This window comes from Dendronephthya gigantea, unplaced genomic scaffold (genome assembly GCF_004324835.1).
Source record: "Dendronephthya gigantea isolate DGI-Jeju-01 unplaced genomic scaffold, DenGig_1.0 000033F, whole genome shotgun sequence".
NCBI lineage: Eukaryota > Metazoa > Cnidaria > Anthozoa > Malacalcyonacea > Nephtheidae > Dendronephthya > Dendronephthya gigantea.
In genome coordinates this window covers 965,157-992,788 of record NW_021163043.1, presented here as the reverse complement: position 1 = coordinate 992,788, position 27,632 = coordinate 965,157, and the positions used below count along the sequence as shown (strand labels likewise).

The 27,632-nt window shown below is 37.1% G+C and overlaps 3 protein-coding genes across 3 annotated transcripts; all 3 read left to right on the top strand.

Moving 5' to 3' along the window:
- Positions 1-650: 650 nt before the first annotated feature.
- LOC114525061 lies at positions 651-27,194 on the top strand. The gene is made up of 4 exons (XM_028546268.1): positions 651-665; positions 6,849-6,939; positions 19,696-19,784; positions 21,114-27,194. The coding sequence occupies exon 4, from the start codon at positions 21,135-21,137 to the stop codon at positions 25,629-25,631; it is 4,497 nt and encodes a 1,498-aa protein (XP_028402069.1). The 5' UTR covers positions 651-665; positions 6,849-6,939; positions 19,696-19,784; positions 21,114-21,134; the 3' UTR covers positions 25,632-27,194.
- On the top strand, positions 8,859-11,788 carry LOC114525091. The gene is made up of 10 exons (XM_028546300.1): positions 8,859-9,209; positions 9,364-9,501; positions 9,620-9,755; positions 9,920-10,000; positions 10,081-10,093; positions 10,236-10,587; positions 10,678-10,872; positions 10,939-11,125; positions 11,230-11,478; positions 11,562-11,788. The coding sequence occupies exons 1-10, from the start codon at positions 8,859-8,861 to the stop codon at positions 11,750-11,752; spliced, it is 1,893 nt and encodes a 630-aa protein (XP_028402101.1). The 3' UTR covers positions 11,753-11,788.
- Positions 11,829-12,523, top strand: LOC114525090 (the record flags this gene model as incomplete). Its single annotated transcript, XM_028546299.1, has 3 exons — positions 11,829-11,970; positions 12,064-12,264; positions 12,343-12,523. Coding segments are annotated over 3 exons (495 nt in total), but the record flags the coding sequence as incomplete, so codon positions are not given.
- Positions 27,195-27,632: the final 438 nt, after the last annotated feature.

The following is a 27,632-nucleotide window of genomic DNA, read 5'->3' as shown; positions in this document are numbered from 1 at the left end:
GCTCGTGCGATACTAGAAATAATTCCTCGCCTCATTTAAACGATTGCTGCTATTCTATTCTACAAAGTTATTTCAGGCTGTCGCTATTCATTTTATTTATACCAAGGAAATTAGATTTAGCGGTCTGGGGCGGTTGTATAAAAGCCGGATAGCGCTATTCACCGGATTTTCAATCGCTTTAAAATCACCCGTTGTTTGCTATAACTTTCATTAAATCTTAGTATTCCAAAGTCGAGGATCCCTTTTAAAATTATTGGTTCCAAAGATAAAATTTTATCGCTTTTCAAGAATTTTTAGAACGGTTGAAAATGACTATAAAGAGTTCAAGATGCGAGATTTAAGCTTTAGGATAAACTATTTTACATTCCGAGAAACCAAGTTACTTTTTTTACTTGATATAGCTACTATATGACCATCTTTCACAATGATCAGTATAAATAATATGAAATGTTTGCTGAATGCTGACCCGAATAAACTCCACAAATATACACATAACTACATGACACTCGCATAACACTGGGAGTTTTAAATTACATTGAGAATTACAAAACTTTTCCTCCCATAGGATTCAAGTCTTCATTTCCGCGCATCTGTTTGTTATATTTCCGTGGCATCTTTGCCATGTACTTTTTGTAGTGGAATTATCGCTTTGAAAATTTGAGAAGGTAAGTTTTTGTCACGGCGGGCAGAGCTATTATCATCGCTTCAACCGATAGCATATCATCAGAACCGCATCGCAGCGAAAACTAGTGCATTCGTTTAAAATTCATGTTTGAATTTGCTTTTATGTTTCCAATATAAACCAGTGTAAAATCTCGTCTAAATCGTAATTTATGTTGGTAAATGCAAAAACGAACCATGCTTCGAAATCACGAAATGCTCGATCAGCTTCCTGAGCTGGCGTGCGTGTATATACAAGGAAATTCAAACCTTGCGTGAGAATTAAATTATAAAATTTATTACTAGGAGTTACTATCGCAAGGAAATTGCTGCCTTAACATCCCCGGTAAGGCCAAGGATTAAAGGCAGCATGCGGAATTTTCTGAATTGGTTGTTTATATGTTTATACGAGCACAACAATCGACTAGCGAGATCGACATTTTGAAATCTGTTTCGACTAAACTATTATGGCTCATTTTCCTATCATAACGATTTTAGTTTAAGCTTGTCTTGTATTTTCTTACAGTATTACATTTTTAAAAGTTCGTTATTTAATTTGTGGAACTGGATGTTAAATTGATATGCTCTAACACTTCAAAAGCGCTATATATTTTGTATACGCTCAAAAATACAAAAAATAGTCATTTCGACTAACGAGATCGACATTTTGAAATGTATTTTAACTAAACTGTTGTGATCTCATTTCCTGATAATGATTTTAGCTTATTAAGCTTGTCGCAAATGGAGCTAGTTGACAGTTCCCCAATATCAAGTGTTGCGGTGGCGTTTTGCGCGTTGTCGTCGAATATACAGGGTGTCTCAAAAAAACGCAAACAATAATAGGCTTAGAATTCGAATACCCTAGAAAAAGCTCGACGCAATAGCGAGTAAAATTTTGACAGGATACATGCAATTAAAAATAAGTTAAGAAATTCGTATTGAATATTGTGCTATTTTCCATCCATTGGGGACGTGTTAGATTATTGCTAATATGAATTCATTACGTGCAATGATATTTCTTGAACTGAAATGTAATTGCACTGCACGTAACCCGTGAAAATTCAACATGCCACTGCTTGTAGTTTGTCTTGGGTATTCAAATTCTAACAATTGTCAAGGCTATTGTTTGCGTCTTTTGGGACACCCTCACCTGTAGTATTGAATACCCACAGTCCATACTTTATTTGTTCGCCGTAAAAGTCAGATGAGCTGAACAATGATGGACTAACGAGATCAACATTTTGCGTATCCAATATTCAATAACATTTACAATATTCGTTCGCTTGCATATGTTCAATACCCATATACTTATTTGTTTACAATTAATTAAGTCATAAGAACCATATACTGATATAGGCGATAAATTCATAAAAGCACCGCGCTAGATTGACAATAAAAATTCATCGCCTTGATGTATATGTATCTGTCTAAGTGCGGGAAGAAATATATCCTTGTTCTGAAAATGTCTATCTTCCGCTCCGATCCTGCGTTACTGCGTATACAATTACGTGATTAACAATATTCATTCGCTTGGGTATATGAGCTATAATATATTCAATATTTGACATATAAGAACCATATAAGCTATAGCCGATAAACTAATGAAAGCACCGCTCTAGATTGAGATGAGAACATTGCTTGATGTATACGTATCTATATATAAGAGCGGCAAAAATATATCCTTGTTCTGAAAATGTCTATCTTCTGTTCCGATCCTGCGTTACTGCGTATACAATTACGTAAAGGCCGAGACACACCGGACGCGAATCGACAACACGACGCGAATTTTTAGTTTCCAAAAGCTGATAAAACACTCAATGAGAGAAGATTTTAAAAAATATGTCAAGCAAATAATTTAAAATGTTATAGCGCGTCTAAATATATGCAGAATTTGAACCAGGATCAAAGTTATCGGTCAGTGAAAATCGTAAAATCGCGTTGCGTTGTCAAATCGCGTCCGGTGTGTCTGAACATTACAATATCCATTCGCTTAGGTATATAAGCTATAATATATTCAATATTTGTCATATAAGAACCATATAGGCTATAGCCGATAAACTAATGAAAGCACCGCTCTAGATTGAGATGAGGCATTGCCATGAAAACCATGTAGCCGATAAACGAATAAAGGACTCCTCTAAGATTGAACAGTGAACGTTTATGCATCGCCTTCATGTATATGTATCTGTATAAAAGCAGAAAAAAGTATATCCCTACTGCATATCCCATTTATCTAGTACCTACAATATTCGTTCGCTTGCAAATATTCATCCCCATATTGTTTACTATGAATTAAGTACGTCATAAGAACCATAATATACTGATATAGGCGATAAATTCATAAAAGCACCGCGCTAGATTGAAAATAAAAATTCATCGCCTTGATGTATATGTATCTGTCTAAGTGCGGGAAGAAATATATCCTTGTTCTGAAATATATTCTTGTTCCGATCCTGCGTTACAGCGTATACAATTACGTGTTAACAATATCCATTCGCTTGGGTATATAAGCTATAATATATTCAATATTTGACATATAAGAACCATATAAGCTAAAGCCGATAAACTAATGAAAGCACCGCTCTAGATTAAGATGAAAACATTGCTTTGAGAATCATGAACGTTCATGCATCGCCTTCATGTATATGTATATATGTATATGTATCTGTATGAAAGCAGAAAACATATCCCTGCATATCCCATTTGTCCAGTACCGACGGCTCTAATATTTTGTCCACTCCCCCCAATTTTAAAAGTGACTTGATGATCGACTTTTGGCCCGGAAAATGCAGACAAACGGACACGAATCGATATTTCGACGGAAGACTGGGTCGAATGAACTCTGGAGAAATTTCTGCCGTGTCAAGAATAGTGTGCTGCCTCGCTACGCTCGGCAGCAATAAAATATGCCCCAATCCAATTGTAATAGCCTGCAAAAACGCAATCCACCAATTGCGACACCGCTGCGGCAAACACATGACCACTGACGTGTATTAATCTATCGAACGATTGAGCGAGGTTTTTGTTTGTTGGCTTGGCTGCGCATTTGCTGTATGTATATCTCTGTGTGGTTTTGGCCACAGAATTATCGAACTTCTAAGTTTTAAAAGGTACGTTTGTGATTATTAATGATTTCATATCATCAACACTTGCAGAGTAAATATATAGACACGGTCAGTTCTATCACAGGTTGTATGTGCATCTCGACACGGAAGTCGGAACAGCGCTGTGCTTGGCGTCTATCTTTTTATTCCTTTTCGGGGAGACGTATCACTCGTGATTTGAAATTATTATCTTCGTTGATTCTTTGTGCCTTTATTCAACTGGTCACCAATCTTTAAATGAATTCGTTTAAAAAGTATACACGAAATATTTAGGACTATCATCTAAGTGGCTTCGCATTATTCCACAGCGTTATGATCGCGTTGTTATTTCGTGTGATACTGGAAATAAATTCCTCGCCTTATTTAAACGATTGTTACTATTCTATTCTACAATTCTAAGATATTTCAGGTTATCGCTTTTCATTATATTTATACCAAGCAGATTAATAACTGCTGTGAAATACGCACCACATTCAACACGATATTCAAAAACACCATATAACTCATTTCCATCATTCAAACGTTTGAAATTCAAATATTGTTTAAACCCTTTCCAAATATTTATTAAAAGGATTAATGCACTAAATCGAGCAATTGGAGTTTAAACTTTATACGTTGTAACAAAACAGACAGAATCAACCTAAAATGTGCCCAAAAATAGAGATTTTGTACCAAAATTTTTATCGCTAATTTTGTAATTCGAGCTGCAAAGAACAATTTCCTAATTTTCTCAACCCCGATTACACAGAAATCATTTGAACTTTTGTATTTAAAAGAGAGTAATGCGCACTTTCAAACGGTATGTAACATGAAAGTGGATTGGCCGTAGAAATATATAAAATTCCGTCTTGAAATCAAACATATTTGCACGCGCGTCTCTTATAAACTAATTAATAATACCTATTAGCGCGCAGCAAAGCCGGGCGACAGTAATTCCTAAAGAATCACAATTTTCTCAGCTGCTATTTTATAGAATTTCTTTAAACCTCTGTATTTAGTTGGAAATAATATGCTCTTTCAAACAGACTGAAACAGTGTGTAACATGAAAGTGGGTTGGGCAAAAAACAATGAAATTCCGTCTTGAAATCAAACGTGTCGAATGTCGTGCGTACTTCACACTTTGGTGCGGTTTGAGTTTGAGACAGAATTTCATACATTTCGAAAGAGGAATCACTTGATTGTTTAACGAGTACTTTGTACGCGTTTCTTAATTTATTAATAATGCGCAGGCATGTCTTAATATATCGCAATTTCTCGGGTAAGGATAAAATGCGGATACGGATTGCGAATGGCGGATGCGGATGCGGGGGTAAAATGCGGATGAGGGGTAAAATGCGGATGAGGGGGTAAAATGCGGATCAGGGGATAAAATGCGGATGAGAGGTAAAATGCGGATGAGGGGATAAAATGCGGATGAGGGGTAAAGTGCGGATGAGGGGGTGATAAGGCTGTGTCCAACTTGCGAATTTCTCTTACGATCGAACAAGTATTCAGGTTTTTTGGCACTATTGAAGTTATTATTCGGTTAATAATTTAATATTAAAAGCAATATTCGCTGACGCATCCAAAGCCGTTCGCTGGCGAAAATAATAAAACTGTCAGGTAGGCTATTTATAGATAAAATGTGCGTAAACAAAACAATTTTATGTTTATTCTCAATTTTGGTTTACGTTTTTCTGCATGGCTATTTGTGTCCATTGTTCCATTGACCCACAAGAGATTATGAAAAACCATATTCAATTTTATTAATCTTCTTAAACAAGGTGAAAAAAGGTACGCGTGTTGATTGACGGTTTTATTTAAACAACCGAACCTACACACCCCAGTTATTACAGAGCTCAGTGAACAGAAAAAGGCGGGAAAATGAGAATTTGCATCCCATGCATTGAGCTATACTTTCAGTAATTTCGCATATCATACACAATCTACAGTTTATTTAGCATTTTACGTCAGGAAATATGTGTCTCCCGCGGGCAATCATCGAAATCGTATATCGCCCCACTTTCACAAGGTCCCCGTCAAGACGAAGAAGAAAAGAATCGTACAGGCGAGAGTGCACACAAAGAACGTAAAATAGGTGTAAATAGTAGGGAAAATATATGCAATGTCTATGATATTTCGCACAAGCACAAACGTTTCTGTTCAGTAGAGTCTAATGGTTATGATTTAGCAGGAGAGCATTTAAAAACATTAGAATTCCCCGTGATTAATGATACATACACTATATTAAAACCTGGATGGCTGAACGATAAGGTTGTTAATGCTTATTTCAGTATATCTTTTGGTAAATGCGGCTTCAAACAACGGTCGTCTCGTGCACGCTTTTAACACCTACTTCTATTCACGATTGCGGCAATTTGTTCTAATAGATGGATCAGAATCTAGATTGCATGATATGGCGATGAAATCTCAAAAAATAGTCGATTATGAATCATTTGACTATCTGTTGATGCCCATGAACACAAGCAATGCCCATTGGTCAGCAGTGTTGGTGGACATTTGGAGCACTCGTATTTATTATTACGATCCTCTAGGTAAAGCATGTCAAAAATGAGACTGCAGTAAAATTATGCAAATTGTTTTTTGCAGCGCGAAATACAAAATTTGCGATAAAAATGTTGGTACAACATCTCTTTTTTGGGCACATTTTAGGTTGATACCGTCTGTTTTGTTACAACGTTTAAAGTTTAAACTCCAATTTATCGATTTAGTGCATTAATCCTTTTAATAAATGTTTGGAAAGGGTTTTAAACAATATTTGAATTTCGAACGTTTGAATGATGGAAATGAGTCATATGGTGTTTTTGAATATCGTGTTCAGTGTCCTGTTGAATGTGCAATTAAAGAGTTCAAGATGCGAGATTTAAGCTTTGGGATGAACTATTCTACATTCCAAGAAATCAACTTACTTTTTTTACTTTATATAGCTACTATATGACCATTTTTCACAATGAAATAATTAATATGAAATGTTTGCTGGCGAAAATAAACTCCACAAATATACAAATTCCATAACCACATGACACTCGCATAACATTGGGAATTTTAAATTTCATTGATAATTACAAAAATTTTCCTCCTAGGATTGAAGTCCTCATTTCCGCACATCTGTTTGTTATATTTCCGGGGAATCTTTGCCATGTAGTGGAATTGTTGCTTTCAAGATTTGAGAAGGTAAGTTTTTGTCACGGCGTTGGTCATATTCTTTCCTTCTTTAAGAATATCCGTGTTTAGTATTTTTCGACAAGTGATCATGAATATAACGTATTATGAATATAACGTTATTATGAATATAACGTATTATGAGTATAACGTTATTATGAACATAACGTATACCTTCAGGTGAATATAACAAAACTGAAATTGCAAAAAGGCGGCTAGCCGTTTTGTCGACGTTTCTTACAAAGAGATAAGCAAACAAATACAGTTCTTGTGTCAATTCACTTGTGCAAAAAACCAAACAATTATTCCGAAACCACACTAAATCATTTAATCTTTTAGTAATTCCTTAAAATTTTAATATACAGTCAATATTTTGAATAATAAGAAGCTGAAATTTTCGGCCTTGAGGCAAACGAAAAATTCAATATATTAACGATGTTCCTATTTGTGAAACAATGTGAACGACTGCTGCATGTCATAAGAAAAATATACATTTGCGTGTTGACAACCTTTATCTCTCAATCAAACTAAAGTGCGTTTACAAGATTGAAGATTGTTGAAGTTGAAAAAGCTATTATTCATCAGCAATCTAATGCCAAATATTTCAAAGAAGCAAAATGGAATATTGTGCTGGTTAGAGGCAATGGCGCTACTAGAAAGAACTGTTAACAGTAAGATAAGGAAAGAGTGCGTAATGCATGGTTATAGTGCATGGTAGGCATTCAGACAATTCAGACTCATCCTTTCTATTGCTCAATTACATTTGGTGTAGTAGTGAAGCTAAGCTGTGTTAACTATACATAGTATTCAGTACAGCGGTAATACTCCACAGAATTATTGTCTATAAAGATATCGTCAAATTATGTGTTGAACTGAAATAAAGCCTTTGGTCCTCTAATTATATGTATTCTAATTTCTAGCGCGATTGAAGAAATCATGCACTAACCGTTGCATAGCGCTATCCAGCTTTCATGGGCTTGAAATTGACCGTTGTTCGGTATGACTTTGATTAAACTTTAGTATACACAAATATGGAATCCTCTATAATAATATTTAGCCCCAAAGCTGTACTTTTAATGCTTTTTCAGCATTTTTAGAACGGTTGAAAAAATCACTATTCGGTGGATAGCGCTATCCAGCTTTCGTGCATGCGATGGTGACTTTCGTCGATCCACTTGCATTTCAATCATCGAAGTTAAATTCCTAAACATTATAATCGTATTGCTGTGATGGTATTGAACCTGAACCTGAGCCTAGTTCATTTTCATCCTTGAAAACTTTACCAAATACTTATTACGAGTAGTTCCTATTCCTTATTCAAATTATAGAATCAAAATGCCCAGGGTATAGGGGAATGAAGTTCTGCGATTTTAACTAAGGAGAAAAATAATATACACTTAATGTATGCTCCCGAGGGAAATAGCGAGTTTTGTTTTCCCAAGAATCTGAATGTTTCTCGAGACGAAGTCGAGGAAAACATTGAGACTCGAGGGAAAACAAAACTCACTATTTCCCGAGGTGTAGCGAACATTAAGTGTTTTGTTATACAGGGTGTATAAAAAAAAATGTCCCAAATGTAAAATTTTCGTTTTTCAGGATATTTTGCAGAATTTGGCAAATTTTTGTGTTCCTAGAGATAGTTAAAGTGCTCCTGGCAGAAAAATGAATTTTACATTTTTAGAATCGTTGTTAGCAGTGTATACTCTATTCGAAAACCGAATTGCAATTGCGACTTTAGTTTAGAAGTTATTGCCACTTAAACATAGCATTTGGAAAAAAAACCGCACAAAAGGGATTGGTACAAAATCATTGATGTGACGTCACAATAGGAACCGGTTTGACTCATTCATATTACAAAAATCATTAGCGTGTATTATTCAGATGTTGTTGTAAGAAAGGTGGCGGCGCAAAAAAATCACGCAAATAAAAATATGCCGAATAGATGTATTGTCGGGGGTTGCTCTAATACTTCTAATGCGGAGAAAGGAATTTCCCTTCATTTCATACCGTTTTCTGGCGACGAAAGGCCAGAAGCCAAAAAGAGACGAAAGCAGTGGATTGATTTCGTGCGGTCAAAGCGGGCAAAATGGGATCCGACTCCCAATTCGAGTATTTGCTCAGCGCATTTTGACAGGAAAGATTTTACACAAATGTTTTCTGGTTTCTCTGGCAAAGTACCGCGGTTAGCCTCTGATGAAATTGGCATAGTAGCAGTCCCTAAGTACCACGCAGTAACTGCAGAGACAGTGGTCAAACCCTCGTCTGCGAGAGCTAGGAGAATGGTAAGTTCGTACGTATTGTTAATTGTTAATTGTAAAGAATCATTTTTATGTTTGCTGTTTCTTAAACACAGTGCAATTTTCTTTTGTCGGCTATTTGAATACATACATACGATTATATGCCGCGTTGTATGCAAATATTTATCACATTGTAAAGGTTGTAAAAGAAGCGTTGTCTGGAAGTGTGACCGCCCAAGGCAAAGCGCCGGATGAACCTTGCCACGAAACAGACCCAGCTGAACACGCAATGGAAAATGTTGGAGAAGAACTGCCAGAAAACGCTTCTCCGAACAAAGTACGTATAAAGGTTTAACAAACAAATATTTCGGTGTAACATTTGCGGGCACCAAACACCGATTGACAGTGACCGCATTGATTGAGTCTACATTTTTGTGTTTGGCTTCTTGCTTTAGACAAACAGCGTTTCAACTGGAACAGACGGTTGTGTTGGTTGTGCGTACTTGCTAAAAGAAAAGCGTAAGACTTGGAACAAGTATATTGCGCTTAAAAGCAAGTACGATGCACTGGTGAAAGTAAAACATTCCAAAGGTAGCGTGTTTTTATCTTTGGTACTGTACATATGTGCTGCAGGGAAAACCCATATGTTTCATACTGTGCGAAATACCCCTTTGTAAATAAGGATATAGGTTTTCCCTGCGCACTATAAGTTTTAATGATCTATTCATCAAGTGCAAACGTTCCAATTTATGTAGGTGTTCAGTGTAATATACTAAATGTGGAAGAACCAAGCCGTGCTGAAATGCCCCTAACACTTCCAGAACCCGAACCGGGAAGTGAAGAGACAGGAGATGATATGGACACCAGCGACGAGGATTTCCAATGCGGAGATGAAAGCGAGTCTGACAAATCGGAGACGAAGACACAAGGTATATTTTAATTATTTTTAATACTCAATAGAGTTCACAGACTGAATATTTGGCTTGTAGGTCAGCTTAGTACAAAGTTGGAATATCCTGTGATTTTGCAATGGTCGTATATTGATATACCTATAAATCTTCTCACGTTTAGTAATCCCACTGAGAACCTACGCCAGCAACCTAAATACATCATATTCCTGTCACAGTTGCTGTTGCTATTTAAGTTTTGCCATTATTGCAAAGCAGATGGCCCTCTCGTTGAAACTACGACGGATGGAACCCTGCTAATTGTGAGGACAACTTGTGCCAATCCCGTTTGTAGTCGAAAAAACAACATATGGAGAAGTCAACCACTGATGCCTACGACAAAACTGAACGCTTGCGATTTCCTGCTAAGTTTCGCTATTCTTGTATCTGGAGGATCACCCACTAAAGTGCTCAACATGTTTCGACACATGGGACTTGTTGGAATGTGCAATGAATCTTACTATAGACACCAAGGGGTATGTATATATATAACTGACTCAGGTCTTAGACCCCAGAGCAAATTGAGGTGTAACTTCTACTATACCAGTTGTGATTTTTCTTTTAAGAAAATGTTGTTTCCAACAATCTTTCTTCACTGGGAAGATTACCGAAGAAAGATTCTGGATCGGTTACAAGCATTGGAATCTTTGGTTATTTCTGGTGATGGACGGCACGATAGCATGGGGCATAGTGCAAAATATGGTGCTTACACAATATTTTGTTGTACCTCAGCTGAAATAATTGATTTTAGTTTGATCCAGGTAATATCAATGAAAAGAACTCAAGTGCTCTTTTTTGCTCATATAATTGATTCGAGTTTTTTATAGAGAAATGAAGTTGGAAGCAGCCCTGCAATGGAATTTGAAGGGTTCCAAAGATGTTTGAACTTTCTCCTAGCTGAAGGCCTGGACATTTCCACCTTTGTCTCAGACAGACATCAAACAATAGCAAAACACATGAGGGAGAAACTACCAAAGATAAAACATTATTTCGACATATGGCACTTGAAAAAGAGTAAGTATCTATTTAATTGCAGCAGTTTTGTTTATAAATACACATCATAATAAGTACACTGCACAATTGTTTTACTCAACCTATGTATTTTTCACTTCAATTAGAGCTGCATAAGGTCTTGACTAAGCTGGCTAAAGAGGCAGATTGTGAAGAACTGGCAGAGTGGATACAACCCTGTATAAACCACCTTTACTGGAGTGCCACATCTACTTACTCAGGAAATGGCAGGATTATACTGGCTAAGTTCAAGTCTTTCCTTGGTCATATTGTTGACAAACATGATGGGTTTGATGACCCATTGTATGATAAATGTGTTCATGGTGAACTGACTCCAAGAAAGTGGATTCTACCTGGTATGCTTTGTAAAAATGGCTCTTCGCTCATACTGCCCAGATGTTATTAATGTGATACAATTTTTTTTCACAATAAACTATAGATTCTCCAGCCTACACAAAACTAAGTGGTGCTATGCTAAAGAAGTCCTTTGTTAAGGGCATTAAACAAGCTTCACCGTTGGACCAAACTAGTTGTTTGGAAGGTTTCCACTCTGTCATCAATCAGTTCTCCCCAAAAATGAATGCTTATTCATTTTCTGGTATATACTGCAGGTTGGTTTTACTCTATTAGTAATAAACTAACAGCAACTGATTTGGTTAGCTAGCTTATTATTTTGATTAAAATTTCTACATAATTTAGACACATCTTGGCAGCAATCCATTTTAATGCTAACTTATGTCGTAAGGCAAAACTCCATGAAGATGGTACACCACAGGTCAAGGTGTCTTATCCAAAGTTTAAAGGTGGCGATGCCACTGTTAGGGAAAGCAAAGTAAAACAAAACTTTGGTAAGGAAGTTAAAAGAATGAATGGTGCAATGAGCATTAATGAAGTATGACTGATGTGTGTTATAGTATTGATAAATAAATCTTTGTCATTAGAATATGTGGAAGAGATATATCAGACTTTCCTAAAAGCATCTGGAAATGGCACCCTCAAGAAAGCTTCTGAAAAATTAAAAGAGATGACACCTGCCCCCATGAACACCATGTTTGAAAACAAGGAATTGAAAGAAATTGCCATCAAAAAGCAGAAGGCTAGAAAAAATCTTGTTGTGGAAGATGTTCCTCCAACAACACCAAGTATGTACAGTATAATATTTTTGGCCACAATCATAACTCATTAGTTAAGTTAAAATAGTAATAAATAACTTTTCTCAGTTTCAGTTGTTCTTGCTCAGGAAAAGGCAGCAAAGGCTGCTAAAGCAGCCTCTGGCAGAGCAGCTCCAAGGTGTTCCTTGTGCAAGAATTTGATGAAGGGACACAAAGAAGTGAAGGATTGTCCCAAAAATCAAAAGCAAACACAGCAGTAAAACCAAACCAGTTGTAAATAAATGTACATAGTTATCTGAAACCAATAAATGTACATATATAGTTATCTGAAATAATATATAATGTGGAGTATTATAACATATAACATTAATAATATAATTATATACACAAGAGCTATCCTCTTCCTCTACAAATCCTACAAAGTCTTCATTGTCTGTAGGTGGAAAATGACGTCTTATTCGTTCATATGCACATGCTGGTAAGGGATACCTTCTAGATGCCCAAAAACCAACCACAGTAGGCTGTGCTTCGATAGAATCTACAAATCATAGAGCATGTTTAAACATGTCAGTGTGTGATTGTGCATTTAAATTTCATGTGTATAATGTACTTACTTATCTTCTGTGCTTGTTTGACGGTATTGTTCTTTCTTCCTTGTGCGTAATTTGGTTGCCGTTAAACGAAGCGACCACTTGTCTAAGCACACACTGTTAAATCCAGGATGGTCGACAATGCAAGATGGAGGGTTTTCCCTTTCCAGCTCCTGCATGACCAGGGTGAATTTCTCGAATTTTCCGCGCCGAATATTTTCAAAATTCATGTAAAGCTGCGCCAAAACAAAACGGTGCAACAAAAACTAGCAAAACCCGGCCAAAATGCAACAGAGTGAAAAAACGTGTTAATTTAAAGCAGTTAGTGTTGTGTACAGAAATACAGAAGTGTACAATTAACAATTTAAAGCTACAATATCAATTATCAACTCAACTTATTACTTATACACCTCTTACAGCCTAAAGGCTGTCCGCTGTCGTATGCTCAGTTTGCAGGGAATGGTGGGATACCGCATACGCTGATATTTTGTAGTTGAGTTGTAGTGAGTATTTTGATTCTTTGCTGTAGTACTAAAACTATGAGGACAACAATAATTGTTAAAATCTACTTCAAGAACGTCTACATGCAGTTCATAAATTTTAAGTTAGAAAGGAAATCTTCGCCTCTTCCTTTCCTAACCTATCCAGGGTCTGACTATAATGTGTTCTTTTTATCCCACTAAGCACAGGCTTCTTATGCTTCTCCAAGAATGCTTTGGTAATTTCCTTTACAGCTCTTTCGTTTCGCATGGCATTAGGCATACACCAAGCAATCTTTGACCTAGTTGACAAAGAATCTGTTGACTGGCCCCCTTTCATTTTCTGTGAATCCATACACGAGTAGTATGATTCCACGATTGCTTCTGGACAGCCTTTAGCTTGAGCTATGTCAAAAGCAATCATGTATTGTCGCCCAATTGCTTCATACAGGTTGCTTTCCGTGTACATGGACTTAACAATGGCCTCTTCGTTGATTCTAACCAAAAGTTCATCTTTGCAAGATGAAATGCGAAGTAAAAAGAGTGTGTGGAGTCTACATGTTGAAGCATCGCTCGTATTAGGTAAAAGCTTTAGGCTTTCTATCCTGAATCTTTGATATCGCGTTGACAACAGATCGTATTTTTCAAACTTTTCAACTTCTTTCTTGGCCATTTTCTGTGTTTTTTTAATCAAAAACCACTTGCCAATGGAACCAACGATTCCATCCCCTTGGCTTGTACTCCAGATATAGTTCTTCATCGCTTGTTTGAACTGACGGTGATATACATGGCTTAGTTCGTCGTAAAATTCTAGCTCTTCTTCTTGAATGGCTTTGCGAATGTGCGGCAACGCAGCACAATACTTGCAAAACTTCGCAAACATTTCTCTGCCCCACTTCTCTAATTTCTTTTCATCCAAAATCGCTCTACCAGAATCGTTTCTTTGACCAACGAGGCAAGCAAATAGCTCTTCAAGGTCAAATGCATCGTGGAGATCTTCAAGATAGCTTGGTACGTTACCGTAGCGCTGCTTCATCGACTCATGTAGATCACGCGCAAGTGCCTTTACGTCGTTAACACAATCATGTTGCTCTCTGTGTTCCCAATTAACAATTGGGACATCACCAGATTCGACACCAACGATTAGCCAACCTTCAACCAGTTTTTGCCCTTGAAAAACCATGTGATTTATGTCTTGAATGTTATCTGCTAGTGTCGGACAACCGTGACATGTTTCCAGTTTAAAGTTCTCTGCAACACCTGCATGCAGATACAAAAAAGATTATGAATATTTGTTCATCTAAAACTTGGAAAAACGAGTTTATTCAAAAACATTAATGACACAAAAATCATACTTAGAAACAGTAATTACAATTTTACCTTGATTATTTATACCATTATGTATAATTGTTAGTTGTCTTACCTGCAAGATACTCTTCAACTTTTTTCCACCATGAAACAACCTTCCAGCATGGGTACTGCAGTGACTGTAGTAATATCATCATTTTCACAAATGGCTTCATTACGTCAGTAAGACTGCACAGGTCAATGATATAGTCATCACCTGAAACCATGTAGTCCTTGATCTGGTCGAATTGATGATTACGAAACGCCTCCAAATACGACGAATAGTTTTCTATAATGTTGCCAAATAGTGAGTAAGAGCTGCTTGTGAATCGTGTCATGCTGTACGATTTGACTAAATGGGCTCTCACACCCAATGACTGGGCAACCATTTGCAACTCTGCCAAATGTTTCCCGGAATTGAAGGCGGCTCCAAAAACATTCGACCTCTTGATTATCCTTGAGATGAACTCTTTCGAATCTCCGACTTTGCCCTCTCGAACATCGGTGAAGGCTAAGTCAGAAAAATGCCCGGGATCCCATAGAACGGTGAAGAAGGTGTCTAGAACGGGGTCAGCATCAAAATCAAATGGTAACAAACTCTTTAATTCGTCTCTGAATCCAGCACTTTGATATTGTCCATCAGCAACAATGCCTTGACAATATGAAAGTTCATCTGTTTCAAGTTCGTACTTTTTCTTGACCAGCATAATAGAACTTGAAGCTAATTCGTTCGCATATCCACCCGTTACTGCGGTGTTATCATTATTTGTCTGGTAAACCGCTGGTGAACCAACTGGCACTGCAATACGTTTACCATCATCATTAAAAACAATCATTGTTGCTTGGTTGGTTTCTCGCCCTGGAGTTCCTTTGTCCATAGTGAGAGAAAAATGGGGGTTTAAACCAGTGCATTTCAGTGGTGCTTTAAGCTGTTTGGATACCTCGCCATCAATCCATGATTCGGCAACACTAATAATATTTTTGAATTCTTCCTTACTATGACCAAAGTCTCCGCAGTCAACACCGCACATTGCCTTGTCGGCAACAAACTCAGGGTAGTTTTGAGCTGCAGCTCGATTCTTCACAACTGAAAGAGCTGATCGTACTAAGACATTCATTGCTGATGTCGCTCGCGTTTCGGTTCTATGCATGTCTTTCTTCCATTTTATAGCCTCATAGTGCATCCTTGCACCATCACCTGTGCATGAGACGTGATTCATAATCCTATGTTTGGTTGTGTAGAAGTAACTATTTCCACCATTCAGTAAGTCCAGTGCATGTTCATTATCAAGAACAAGGCCTGTAGCGAGACTCCCGCTGTATTTTGAGGCCTTTTGTGAACCTGGTTTAGACTTTAAATAACTATGACAAGTATTACATCGAAGTATAGCTTTTCGTGGTTGCTCATTTCCATCACCTATATTAATATTATAATGTATATGATTATAATTGAAATATAAGTATATATAAGTTTATGTTAATTAATGAATAATTACAACGCTTACCTGCCGGAATGAAAACGATATCTTCGACATTAGCAGCGATTTCTGATATATCTGAATAACTTTTAAAATTGTATTTTCTAAAATCAGGATCTGACTGGACAAGAACAGGAACACTGTCTGTTTTCTTGCTGGCATCCACGGATATCAGTATCCTTTGTAACATACTCATCATGTTTTCCATGTTAGGTTCAATGTTTGGGATTTTCGTATTTGGCTCCTGCTGAAATGGTATGCAGCTTTGTTGCTTAGGCCTTTCATCATTCACAGGCATTGCGTCTGGTTTAGAACTGTTAGTTTTCTTCATCTTTGAAGGTGGTTCGCCTTTCGTACTTTTTGACTCCTCAAAACTGGTTGCCAAAGTCTGATATTTCTTCACATATTTTTGTGCAACTGTGCTGTCACCTCCTACAATCCAGCTTTTAGAACCGTCAGTATGATGTCTTTGATTGTGTCTTGTAATAGTAGATGCATTGTTTCTTGTCATCTTACTCTGTATAAAAGGCTTGTTATTTTCAAGACATGTAACACACACAAAATACATTTCCTTATTCTCCCCCAATTGGTTTTCTAATGTTTTTGTTTTACTGTTTGTTTTTTTTTGTTTCAAACAGGGCTGCCCATTGTGCATCCATCTTTGCCGACACTTTTGTACCTATAAAGTCACAAAACTAGTTGAAAGTTCAATACCATAGGCGAATGGCATAAATAATCATTAATAATTATGAAGATGCACTTGATATTTAATAATTAACCCACCATGGCCAACAGGAGCCAATGAGCTAGTTGGACGCTGTTGCTTTTCCTTGCATTTGAAACAAATTACAGGCTGACCAAAGCCTTCATCGGAATTTGGAACAGGGTCTCCACAGAGAAATAAATGGACAGCTTGCTTACAGTCTTGACACACATGTGCACCATCAATTTCATTTTCACAGATTGGACATATGCTGTTCATTTTATTTAGGAACTGACAATTTATATATGATATCAGTTATATACACATCTGAAGATCTATTTCAGCTCCAATGGACTAATTTTATGCATAATGCATAACTTGTGGACCTCACCTGGAATAGGAATATTTTAATTAACATAAACAAAGCTACTGAGGCTAAAAAAGCAATATAGTTCATAAAGCATCATGATATTAGAGTGACAAAATTTAAAGTTACAAACTTATAAAAATGAGTTGTATGCGGTTGAGATTTCACACTAAGGTTGCTCTCAGGAAAGATCAGGATGAGTCACAACATTGTCCTGGCCAGAAATTAATTTCAGCCTGATCATAAAAAACTCATAATTAGAATTAATTACATAATATATTATCAAAACTTTTGTATTGAAATTAATGTATCACAGTTTTAATGTTTTTGTTTAATATCATTATTCATTTGTTTAGAAATTCATTGTTTTTACAGTCAATGAACACCAAAATATTAGCATAGCATGAATTATGAATAAATTGTCGGGCTGGCCGCTGGCTACGACACTGAGCGTTAACTCAACTTTCGAATTTCGATTAAATTCTTCATGTTTTAAAGAAAAAGAAAAACGTACCTTGAAGGCTTGAACTCTTGAGTCTTCACAAAAATAATGAAAAATTCACGAAAAAGGAACTAACACTTTTCAAAAAGGGCGTCCTTAGTTTTTACCGGAAATCTTAATCGGGAAAAAATTTGCGGGTTTCGGGAAACTCCGATAATTTTATCGAATTTTCCGAAATTTCAAATTTGGCCGCACTGTTTGTGTTTGGTGACTGTTTGGTCCACACTCACTGTGCCGAATTGAATTTTTATTCGGTTCCACCAGGCAGATATGCCAGATATGGCCATCTTCCTGCGCCAAATGAATCTTTGAGATCAATCTACGCCAAATTGCTGCGCCAAGTCAATGTTGGGAACAAATTTGCGCCAAAAACGAACGCCAAATTTTACACGAGTTGCTGTTCTGCGCCGAAGATCTTTCGAAAGCGTACCCTCAAATTCACCCTGGCTGCATGACAAGCTCGCTATTCAGCGCTTCTTCACACTCTTCGATTTCTACGCAACACTGACATTCTTTAGCATTGTGAAGGAGTTCAATCCGACAGTTGCCACACTTACACCTGAAATAAAATCTGTAGTTATCGTACCCTGTGCGAAGTCACGCAAACTAAGTCACGCAAAGCAAAGACACGCAAATATAAAAGCGGGGAAATATACCATTTATCTAATTCTTCGATACCATCAAGTCTCCGTTGAAATTCTTTTAAACGCTCGTCGTAAGTTTGCTTTTTTTCACGGTAGTTAGCGAGCCACTCTTCGTCAGCCGCCGGTTCATTGGCATACGGACCAAGTTCTGATGTTTCGTCTGTAGTTTGGTCGTCTATATTCGCAGCCGCTTCGCTCTGTTTCTTTATTATATATGGACCGGGAATATAATTCCAATCTGAGTCGTCGCTTTGATAGCTATTACTTTCCGCATCTGAGCTTGATGAGGACATTTTCAGAAGTATTGTACGAGAGTTTTGTACAAGTTCAATCGCAAATATCTCGTTCTATACTATATCTGTCTATACTATCTATATGTTTATGTATAAGCCGAATGCCCAAACCGGATCCTACTGTGACGTATTAGTTACCAGTTTTCCGGCTTCGCGGTTTTAAAAAACTTTTGCCGTTAAAATTCAAAAATTTTGAATTTCATTGCTCTATAACTCAGCGAAAAAAAACCTCAAATTCAATTATGATTTCTATTTTCATTATCTACGTTTCACGAAGATTTCAAAAATATAAAATTCATTTTTCTGCCAGGAGCACTTTAAGACTTATCTAGGCCAAGTTTGGTTTTGCATTAACAAAATTATGTTATCGGGGGGGTGGTTACTTTCCAATGATATTGAGAGGGCTTGCGCGCGAAAATGTGAAGCTGAAATTGAGATATTATTTAGCTGTCTAAAAGTAGGAAAGCTTTTTAATAAACTGTCAAAGTTTCAGGGAAAATAATGCATACTGGGAGCAACGCGCGACCCCTAAAGGTGACAAATATTTCACTGCGCGCAGTGAATTAAATGCATCGTTGATTTTAGCGTGACCGATCTCATGCAAGGTTGGGAAAATGAATAGATTAAAGCGAGAAACTGAACACAAAAACAAAGTCTTTTTTCTATGACCGAACCGAAAGTATAGTTAGTTTTTATATAACCACAGTTAAACTAGTTATTAAAATGTTTGCTATAAATTATAGATACATTCCTAATGATACCTACTTTTTATTTTTTTGCGAAAATCGTGTGTATTTCAGCTTTCGGGCTGCGAAGTGATTTGTTTTAGTGAACAGTAATAATAATATTAATTCAATAAAACAAAATTGAGGGTTTGTATACGATCTGAAATATAAATATGGTCTCCCGCTTCGTGGTCGTGCGATTTTTGTAATGACGCATGAGCACTTCACTCAGTGCAATTACTATCATAAATACCTATCCCACGTGATACTCACGTGACATTCTAGCCGCTGATTGGGCGGGTTAAAGTTACAATCATAATTTGTTCTTTCTAGGTTTTAAATCTACATTTCAGTACATCTGTCTGTTATCCTCCCTGAGAATTTACCATGTAGTGGAATCATCGCTTTGAAGATTTGAGAAGGTACGTTTGTGTCAGTGTTGGTTACGTTCTTCGAATATTAACAATATGAGTGTCTATTGTATTCTATTGAGTGGCATAGTACAGAGCTGTGACGTCATTACGTTCTTCGAATATTAACAGTATGAGTGTCTATTGTATTCTATTGAGTGGCATAGTACAGAGCTGTGACGTCATTACGTTCTTCGAATATTAACAGTATGAGTGTCTATTGTATTCTATTGAGTGGCATAGTACAGAGCTTTGACGTCATTACGTTCTTCGAATATTAACAGTATGAGTGTCTATTGTATTCTATTGAGTGGCATAGTACAGAGCTGTGACGTTATTACATTCTTCGAATATTAACAGTATGAGTGTCTATTGTATTCTATTGAGTGGCATAGTACAGAGCTGTGACGTCATTACGTTCTTCGAATATTAACAGTATGAGTGTCTATTGTATTCTATTGAGTGGCATAGTACAGAGCTGTGACGTCATTACGTTGTTCGAATATTAACAGTATGAGTGTCTATTGTATTCTATTAAGTGGTATAGTACAGAGCTGTGACGTCATGTTAAATGAACCGGTAACCAATATAGAAATAATTCATAACACGATTGCGAGGCTCAGGGGCTAAAACCTGACAATATTCAAACACTAAACAGCAAATAAGGCAGATTAGTTGTTCTGAGACTAAGGATCGATCAATACACTTTTATTTTAACAGACTCGATCCCTGAGTGCCTAAAAGTACTGCATAGACTTACGAAAATATAATAATCCAGCTTAAGTGGTTACATGTTTAGGAGGCACAGCCAGTAGTCTCAGAAGGGAAATGTTTTATGAAGTGTTATTTGTAAAAATAAATGATCGAGAGTCGGCTGAAACAGCTTTTCAAAATCTTCACTTGAACTAAATGGAATTTATAAAAAGACTTCAACGACAGTTTACAATCGGAAATGAGGAAATCGAGTAGCAATAGATCTTAAATACACGAGATATTTTCAAAAATTATTTGGCATCAAATACATTCAGCTTATACCATGTCTATAAATGAGAACAGGCTTTCAAAATTTATAATATCAAGAGAAATCCCATTTCCCCACACAAATAAGACAGACAGAATGTTTATGAAAATTCTAAAATTAAGTTCATGTGAGTTTGTCATATGGGTAGTAGCAAGTCAGAAACGTTACTCCTGAAACATATATCTCTTCACAAAATTATTTTCACAAGAAATCCCTTCGTTTAACAAGATCCTTGCGACTTTCTTTTATGAAAATCTACTCCATCCCATTCTTTTTCTCAGTGTAGCCTATATAATTATAGTACAATCATTTTGTTACAGTAATTAACCCTGTCTAATGCCATGGCTTCTGACGAACTGCAAGAAAAAGCAAATTTTACAAGACTCAGTAGACTTTTAGTTGACAAAGGAACTGAGGCTTTGAGAAATACATTTGATACCATCCATCCACCTGTTAATCTACCCGGAGTATTGGCTGCAAACAAGACATCTCTTCAAAAGTTAAAACCTCGAGTTATTAATAATTCTCAGTGGGATTTACTGTTTCCTCCGTCTGGCAACCCACCAGATTCCAAAACCTTTGATGTCACATTACTTACAGTTCTATTCCGGAACATTTGTGGTTTTCCATCAACAGGATGGGGTGTAATGCCTCCGGATACTGATAGATCAACGCAGGCGAATATCGCAAGAATCAAGTGTTACAGAAATGAAGTTATTGCACATGTACCAACAACTCGAGTTGACAATTCAAAATTTGAATTTTTATGGAAGAAAATTGCCCAGGCAATAGTAGAATTGGGCGTTTCACAGAGTGATGTCGACGATTTAGAAAAATGTCCTCTAGGGCCTGAAGAAGAAATGTATGTGCAAAAGCTTAAAGATTGGGAACTGCGAGAAGACGAGTGCAATAAAAAACTTGCAGCAATTGAATGTTCTGTAAATAATGTAACACAAATCGCTGAAGAAAACCGTGACGAAATAAATAAAATCCGCCAGTCTCACACCAATCCTGAAAAAAAATCCCGCACCGAAAGTGATGAAGATTTATTGCGAAAACTTGCTAAGCATAATTTCAAAAATAAAATTCAAAGAAAAGTGAATTTTTTCTTTCCTGGAACAAGAGAGTGGTTGTTAAAGGAAGTTGACGAGTGGTTTTGTAGCAGTGAGAGTGATTCAAGAATAAAGTTAATAACAGCTGGTCCAGGATTTGGTAAAAGCGTGTTTGCCGCTAAAATCTGTGGAGATTTTGAGAAGAATGGAAAGCTGGCTGCTTGTCACTTTTGTGATTTCAGTAATTCAAATCTAAGAGATCCTATGGTGATGCTGCAGTCTCTCGCAAGTCAGATGTGTGAGAATGTCCCTGGTTTTAAAGAGAAGCTTCTTGATCAGTTAAAGCGACCTCATCAAGTCCAAAACCTCAAAGATGCCTTCCAAATATATTTGCAAAATCCCTTAGATGAATTGCAAATAAAACAGCCACGTTTAGTCGTGATCGATGGCTTGGATGAAAGTGCTGCTGATGATAAGAATGAAATTACGCATTTGATTGCTGAATATTTTCCTGATCTTCCCGAGCACATCAAAATCTTGGTGACGAGCAGGCCAGAGATTTCCGTTGCTGATCTAAGACTAAGAAACGAGCAAAAGATAGACATTTCCAATGTTGATGACAACAATAACTCAGATCTTGAACTTTATTTTAAAGAATGTTTTCCAAGTTTAGTCGGCAGGGAAGTGGATGGAAGTGAGATGAGCGATGATTTCTATGAGGATCATCCATATCTTTGCCGATTGTGGCGAATTAAATTACTTTCCATTTTTGTTGCCAAATGCCAGGGCTCATTTCTCTATGCATATCACTTTCAATCTGGGCTAAGGGCTCGCTATGATCTTGAGAAGATAACAAATAATGACTTTATGGAGTTTCTCCCAGAAGGACTGCATTCTGTTTACGAACGATATTTTAAACGCCTTGAAGACGAACTTAGCGACATAAAACATGAAAAGTTTGATGTGTTGAAAGTTTTGGAAATGCTGGCTGCTTCCGAAGGACCTCTTCCCCTCACTTTCGTTGCTCAGGCTTTTGGTTTAGCTCCAGATTGTCGCGAAACGAAAGACATTATCAACAAAATTAATGAAACCGTATCGTGCTTGTTGTACGTTTCAGATGACATGTTAACCGTTTTTCACAAATCCTTTATTGATTGGCTTCTAGCAAAGGGCTACAAAGATCACCAGTATACTGTCAAGGTCGATGATGGACATAGATCGCTTTGGCATTTATGCGAAAAGATTTTTAAAGAAATCAAAGATAAAGGTGTTCGCTTAGGACTTAAGGTGAAGTTCACTAATGACGTGGAATACGCTCTGAAACATGGTTTAAAACATCTAGAAAAGTGTGAAATGGAGGAAGGTGTGTTTTGGTCAGTTGATGTTGTTATCGTATGTTATATGTTAACTGTAAACGATTCAGGCGATTTGGCAAGTTTTTGGCTCACATTACTGCAATGCTCCTGGATTAAAAACAAAGATTTACGCGCCCGCATTTCGTACCATGCCATTGAATTTGACCGTATGGAACATGCCGTGAGACGCTTAATGGTCTATTACAAACATTCAAAACAAGTTTATTCGACAATATTTTCACAATGGTATTTCCAAGCGGTTCTTACCCGTTCTCCAGAAGGTTGTTTCAGCGATGATGAGAAGAAAATCGCGGAGACGCTACTACCAAACCTTTCACCTTTTGTCGAGTGGAAATCTTACGAAGTTTCGGTTATCCCGCGAGCAGTCTGGAAACACTGTGACTTTGATCATATTACAGCTGTTGCTTTATCCAACGATGAGAAAAGTGTCGCAGTTGTAGTAAAGAATCTTATCTATGTGCTATCTCTACCAACTTTAGTTGAAATTATGAATTATTCAACAAAATTGGAAAAAAATCCATGCTGCACATTTTCTCCAGACGATTCGCTCATATTATTTGGTAAACTTGAAACGGCGTTTCACATTGCTGGAAGAAAGGAAGTTCCATTTTTCCCTGGAAATGAAGAGACGTTCGAGACCTGTGCATTTTCCCCAAACGGCAAAAGACTGGTAACTAGCGATGCTTCAAACACCATTAAACTATGGGACGTTGCTAAGCAAAAATTGCTGTCGTCGCTTCGTGCTGGATTTCGTGTTCGTTTGTGTTCTTTTAGCGTCACAGGGTTATTTATTATTGGAAATTCAGAATATCCATCTTATCCGGGTTATTTGTTTTGTGTTTGGAACGCCATCACATCGCAAAGAAGTGATAAGCGAAAATTATCTCACGGGGAAAGAGAGAAACCAGATGTGTTAAAGAGAAGGAAATGTGAACGATGTTTTCAGCGGGGATTTGAGGAACCAAATTCTAAACAGTTAGATGTATGGTCATATGACGTAACTCGGATAGATTCGAGGAATTCTGATGACATAATCAGAACACATGTAAGAAAATGTATAATGTCGTGTCCGTGGATCTGCAAAGGTGTGGAGTGTATTTTTTCTCCGGAAGAATTTTGTTATTCGAGTTTCACAGAAAGTATTCCTTTGACTGCGATTGTTGCTTGGAACTATCTTGTTGCTGCTCCTGACGCTTCTTTCCGTGCAATCAAAATACCAACTTTAGAAGATAATCTGTCTCTCTATTCAGATAATGGAAAACTAATTGTTTTTAAGACATTAGCTCCTAAACAAGAGCAATCCTGTCTGTCACAGCCAACGAAAGTTTATTCGAGTTCGTTTTCTCCTGACGGCTCTCGACTTGCATCCTGCAACTCAGATGGATATATCAACGTATGGAATGTCTATACCAGCCAAGTTGAACAACGTTTCAAAAGCAGTCAATGTGGTTCAATCTTTTTATGCTGGTGGTCGGACGATTTCTTGTTTGTTATTAGTCAATTTATTGACGGGATTCCCAAATTAACGCGATACCCGGTAGATGACAATCTAGAGATCGTGTTTACTGACAGTCAGGACGTGGCGCTAGAGGACTTGTATGAAGACTTGTCTGAATTCAGGCTAGAGGACTGGTTTGATTTACCAGATTCAAAGGTTGGTTTTTCTGAAGGCTTTGTCAGCTCGGCTCTCGAAAGGAATGAACCCGTGAAAGTTCTCGATGTCAGAGATGTTGATGGTCCGGTAATGATCAATTTGCCCGGAATTGGACCTGAGATGGAAGTGGAAATCTCGCCTGGTGGTGCCTTTATCTCTGGTTGTAATGAGGATAAATGTTATATTTGGAAAAGAAATACCGAAAAACCAACTTCGTATGAAGTCTTTTATCACCGTGATGGTTTAAGATTTTACAGTGACTCAGACAGAATTGTCATTATGTATCCCGAAGTCGCAGTAATTTTCAGTAATGACTCCAAAGTTGCAGTAGTCGTTAACAGAGTGAGAGAGAAAGAGAGTGAGATAATTGATCTGGAATTTGGTTATTCTCAAAATATAGCGTCAAGATTCAATTCCGCTCGTTGGTTAACCAGGTCATTTTTTATTTACAAGAAAGGAATTGTATTAACTTTACGTGATCACCTGATAACAATTCATGACATGTTCTCTGGCGCGATTCTCGACCATTGCTTTCAACCATACTTGAAGGTTCATGAGTCAGGACAAACAATTAAACTTTCCCCAAAACAGACCATGCTGGCTTTTCCTGACTACAAAGGCGATATGGTGTTTCTTCGACTGTCTATTCCACAAAATCCATTGTTGAACGATTTTAAGCAACTAGCAGTTGCTTGGTTGGACGATATTAGACAACGAGAACTTCCTTTGTTTGACGATATTAATAAACTACTGTAACTTCCTTTAATGGACGATATTTAGCAAGATGCAGTACTCAATCCTTTCTTTAACCGGAAGAAAGTCGTCTCGCGGAAAAAGTTTTTGGAAAATTTACACAAAGCTGTATATTTTCTTAAATGTTTGTTTCCCTGCAGGTTGTTTATACCCATTAAATGAGAATGTCTTTATTATAAAACTAACTGAAATGAACCCGTTCACAAGAGGACAAAAACCAATAGGAGAAGACCTAGTTGATAGAGACTTTGCTACGAACGACAGATGTTTTGGAGCTGATTTTCAGTTGGGATATTTTATAACGGATTTAGCGAACAATAACATGAACAACTATCATCAAGAACATTGTTTTCGGGCAGCGGCTAGACTTTGCTTGGAGCTGGTCTAGAATGGAGAAGTAAGACACCTCCTTCCCTCCGTTTGTCTGGGAGTTCACCTTGGGCAAGTGATAGCACTCCCTTGCCTCCCTAACTGGGGTTACAGTTTGTTAAACAAAACAAAGATGATATCTTGAATACATCTGCAAGAAAAAAGTTTTAAAAAACTGTGACCAATGCCAGTCGTATGATGGTGTTGTTCAAAATGTCAATTATGGTAGTTACCGTCGTGTTGGTGGTGATAATTCTCATCTATGATGGTGGTGATGGTGCTGGTCTTTACGATGGTGCTGATATACTTGTGCTGGTGATGAAAATAATGGTAAAAATTGCAGTAACTATATTTTCTGTATTTTGTTCCTGAAGTTTGATGCTGATGAAAAAGAAAGACAACGGAACTCAGTGACGTCAAGCACTAGAACGAAAATTTGGGGGGGGGAGGTGGTGTTGAATATTCATATATTCAGTTCTGCCTGACAGATTTCCTTTGTAAGTGCAGTAGCTTAGACAGCGTTTCCACAATTGAAGGAAATTTCCTTCAAAATGTCAACCATGAGGGAGGGAGGGTTAGTCTTAATAGGATATATTATGCATTCTTTTCAAACGTATTTTGTTTCTCTCTTTTTCATTACCATCTCCCCATGAGGACAGCCTTATGCAAATAAGTTGTGGAAACGCTGAGCTTAGATCCGTCGAGTAGAACTGAATATATGAATAAACACCACCTCAATTATCGTTCTAAATTACGCCCTTAATGGAACTGCAAGAACTATGTACATTACAAGGACCGTATAGTTTTTAGCTGGAGAGGAAGATATTTACAGTCTGAAGCGGAGCTGGGAAATGGTAAAGATTTGTCTGAAATGTGAGCAATATTATGTTCAGGACATCTGCATGATAATCACGAAAAAGATCACGAAACAACACAACAATTTATATCTTAGGCGTGTTTCAAACGTGGTGTTTTTATCTTTAATGCGTTCGACATTGCGAATTTAGAAACCCTACAGATGGTCGGTATCATAATTTAATATACTCAAGCTTAGATTTTTATTTAACACTATAAGTAGCTTATTTGTAAGCAAACTAACATCAAGTGGTAAAATAGGATTTTATGACTTCGAACGTGCCTGGCCCACACAAGTACACATGACAAGAATATTGCTGAATATTTAAATATTAGCTGAATACCAGCATATATTGTAAATTTGTACTTTGTAGAAAAAATTTTTGGCAAACCATTTCGTGCTTTCACTTTGTTGTTGAAATTTCTTATTTCGGTGTTTGGTAACATCCCCTAAGTTGTTTTTAAGATGTCTGCAACAGTGGCTCCGATAGATTTGAATTTTTCTATTGTGGTAATTTCTCCCATGCAGGAATTGCAGCAATGTCGAAACAATGTGGTTCGCTTTCAATCACTTTTTTATTGCCTGGCTTCTTAAGGCTGTCTTCCACTTAAGCTGCGTCACACGGTACCGGATCCACTCATCACGACATCTTCGTTTGCCGTTATAAAGCAACGATTATTAGTAAATGCTTATTAATTTCATAGATTTGGTATATTTATTCAGGGCTCAGACATTAAAAAATATCGCGGTCTTTCATTAGCTTCAAAATTTGACCTGAT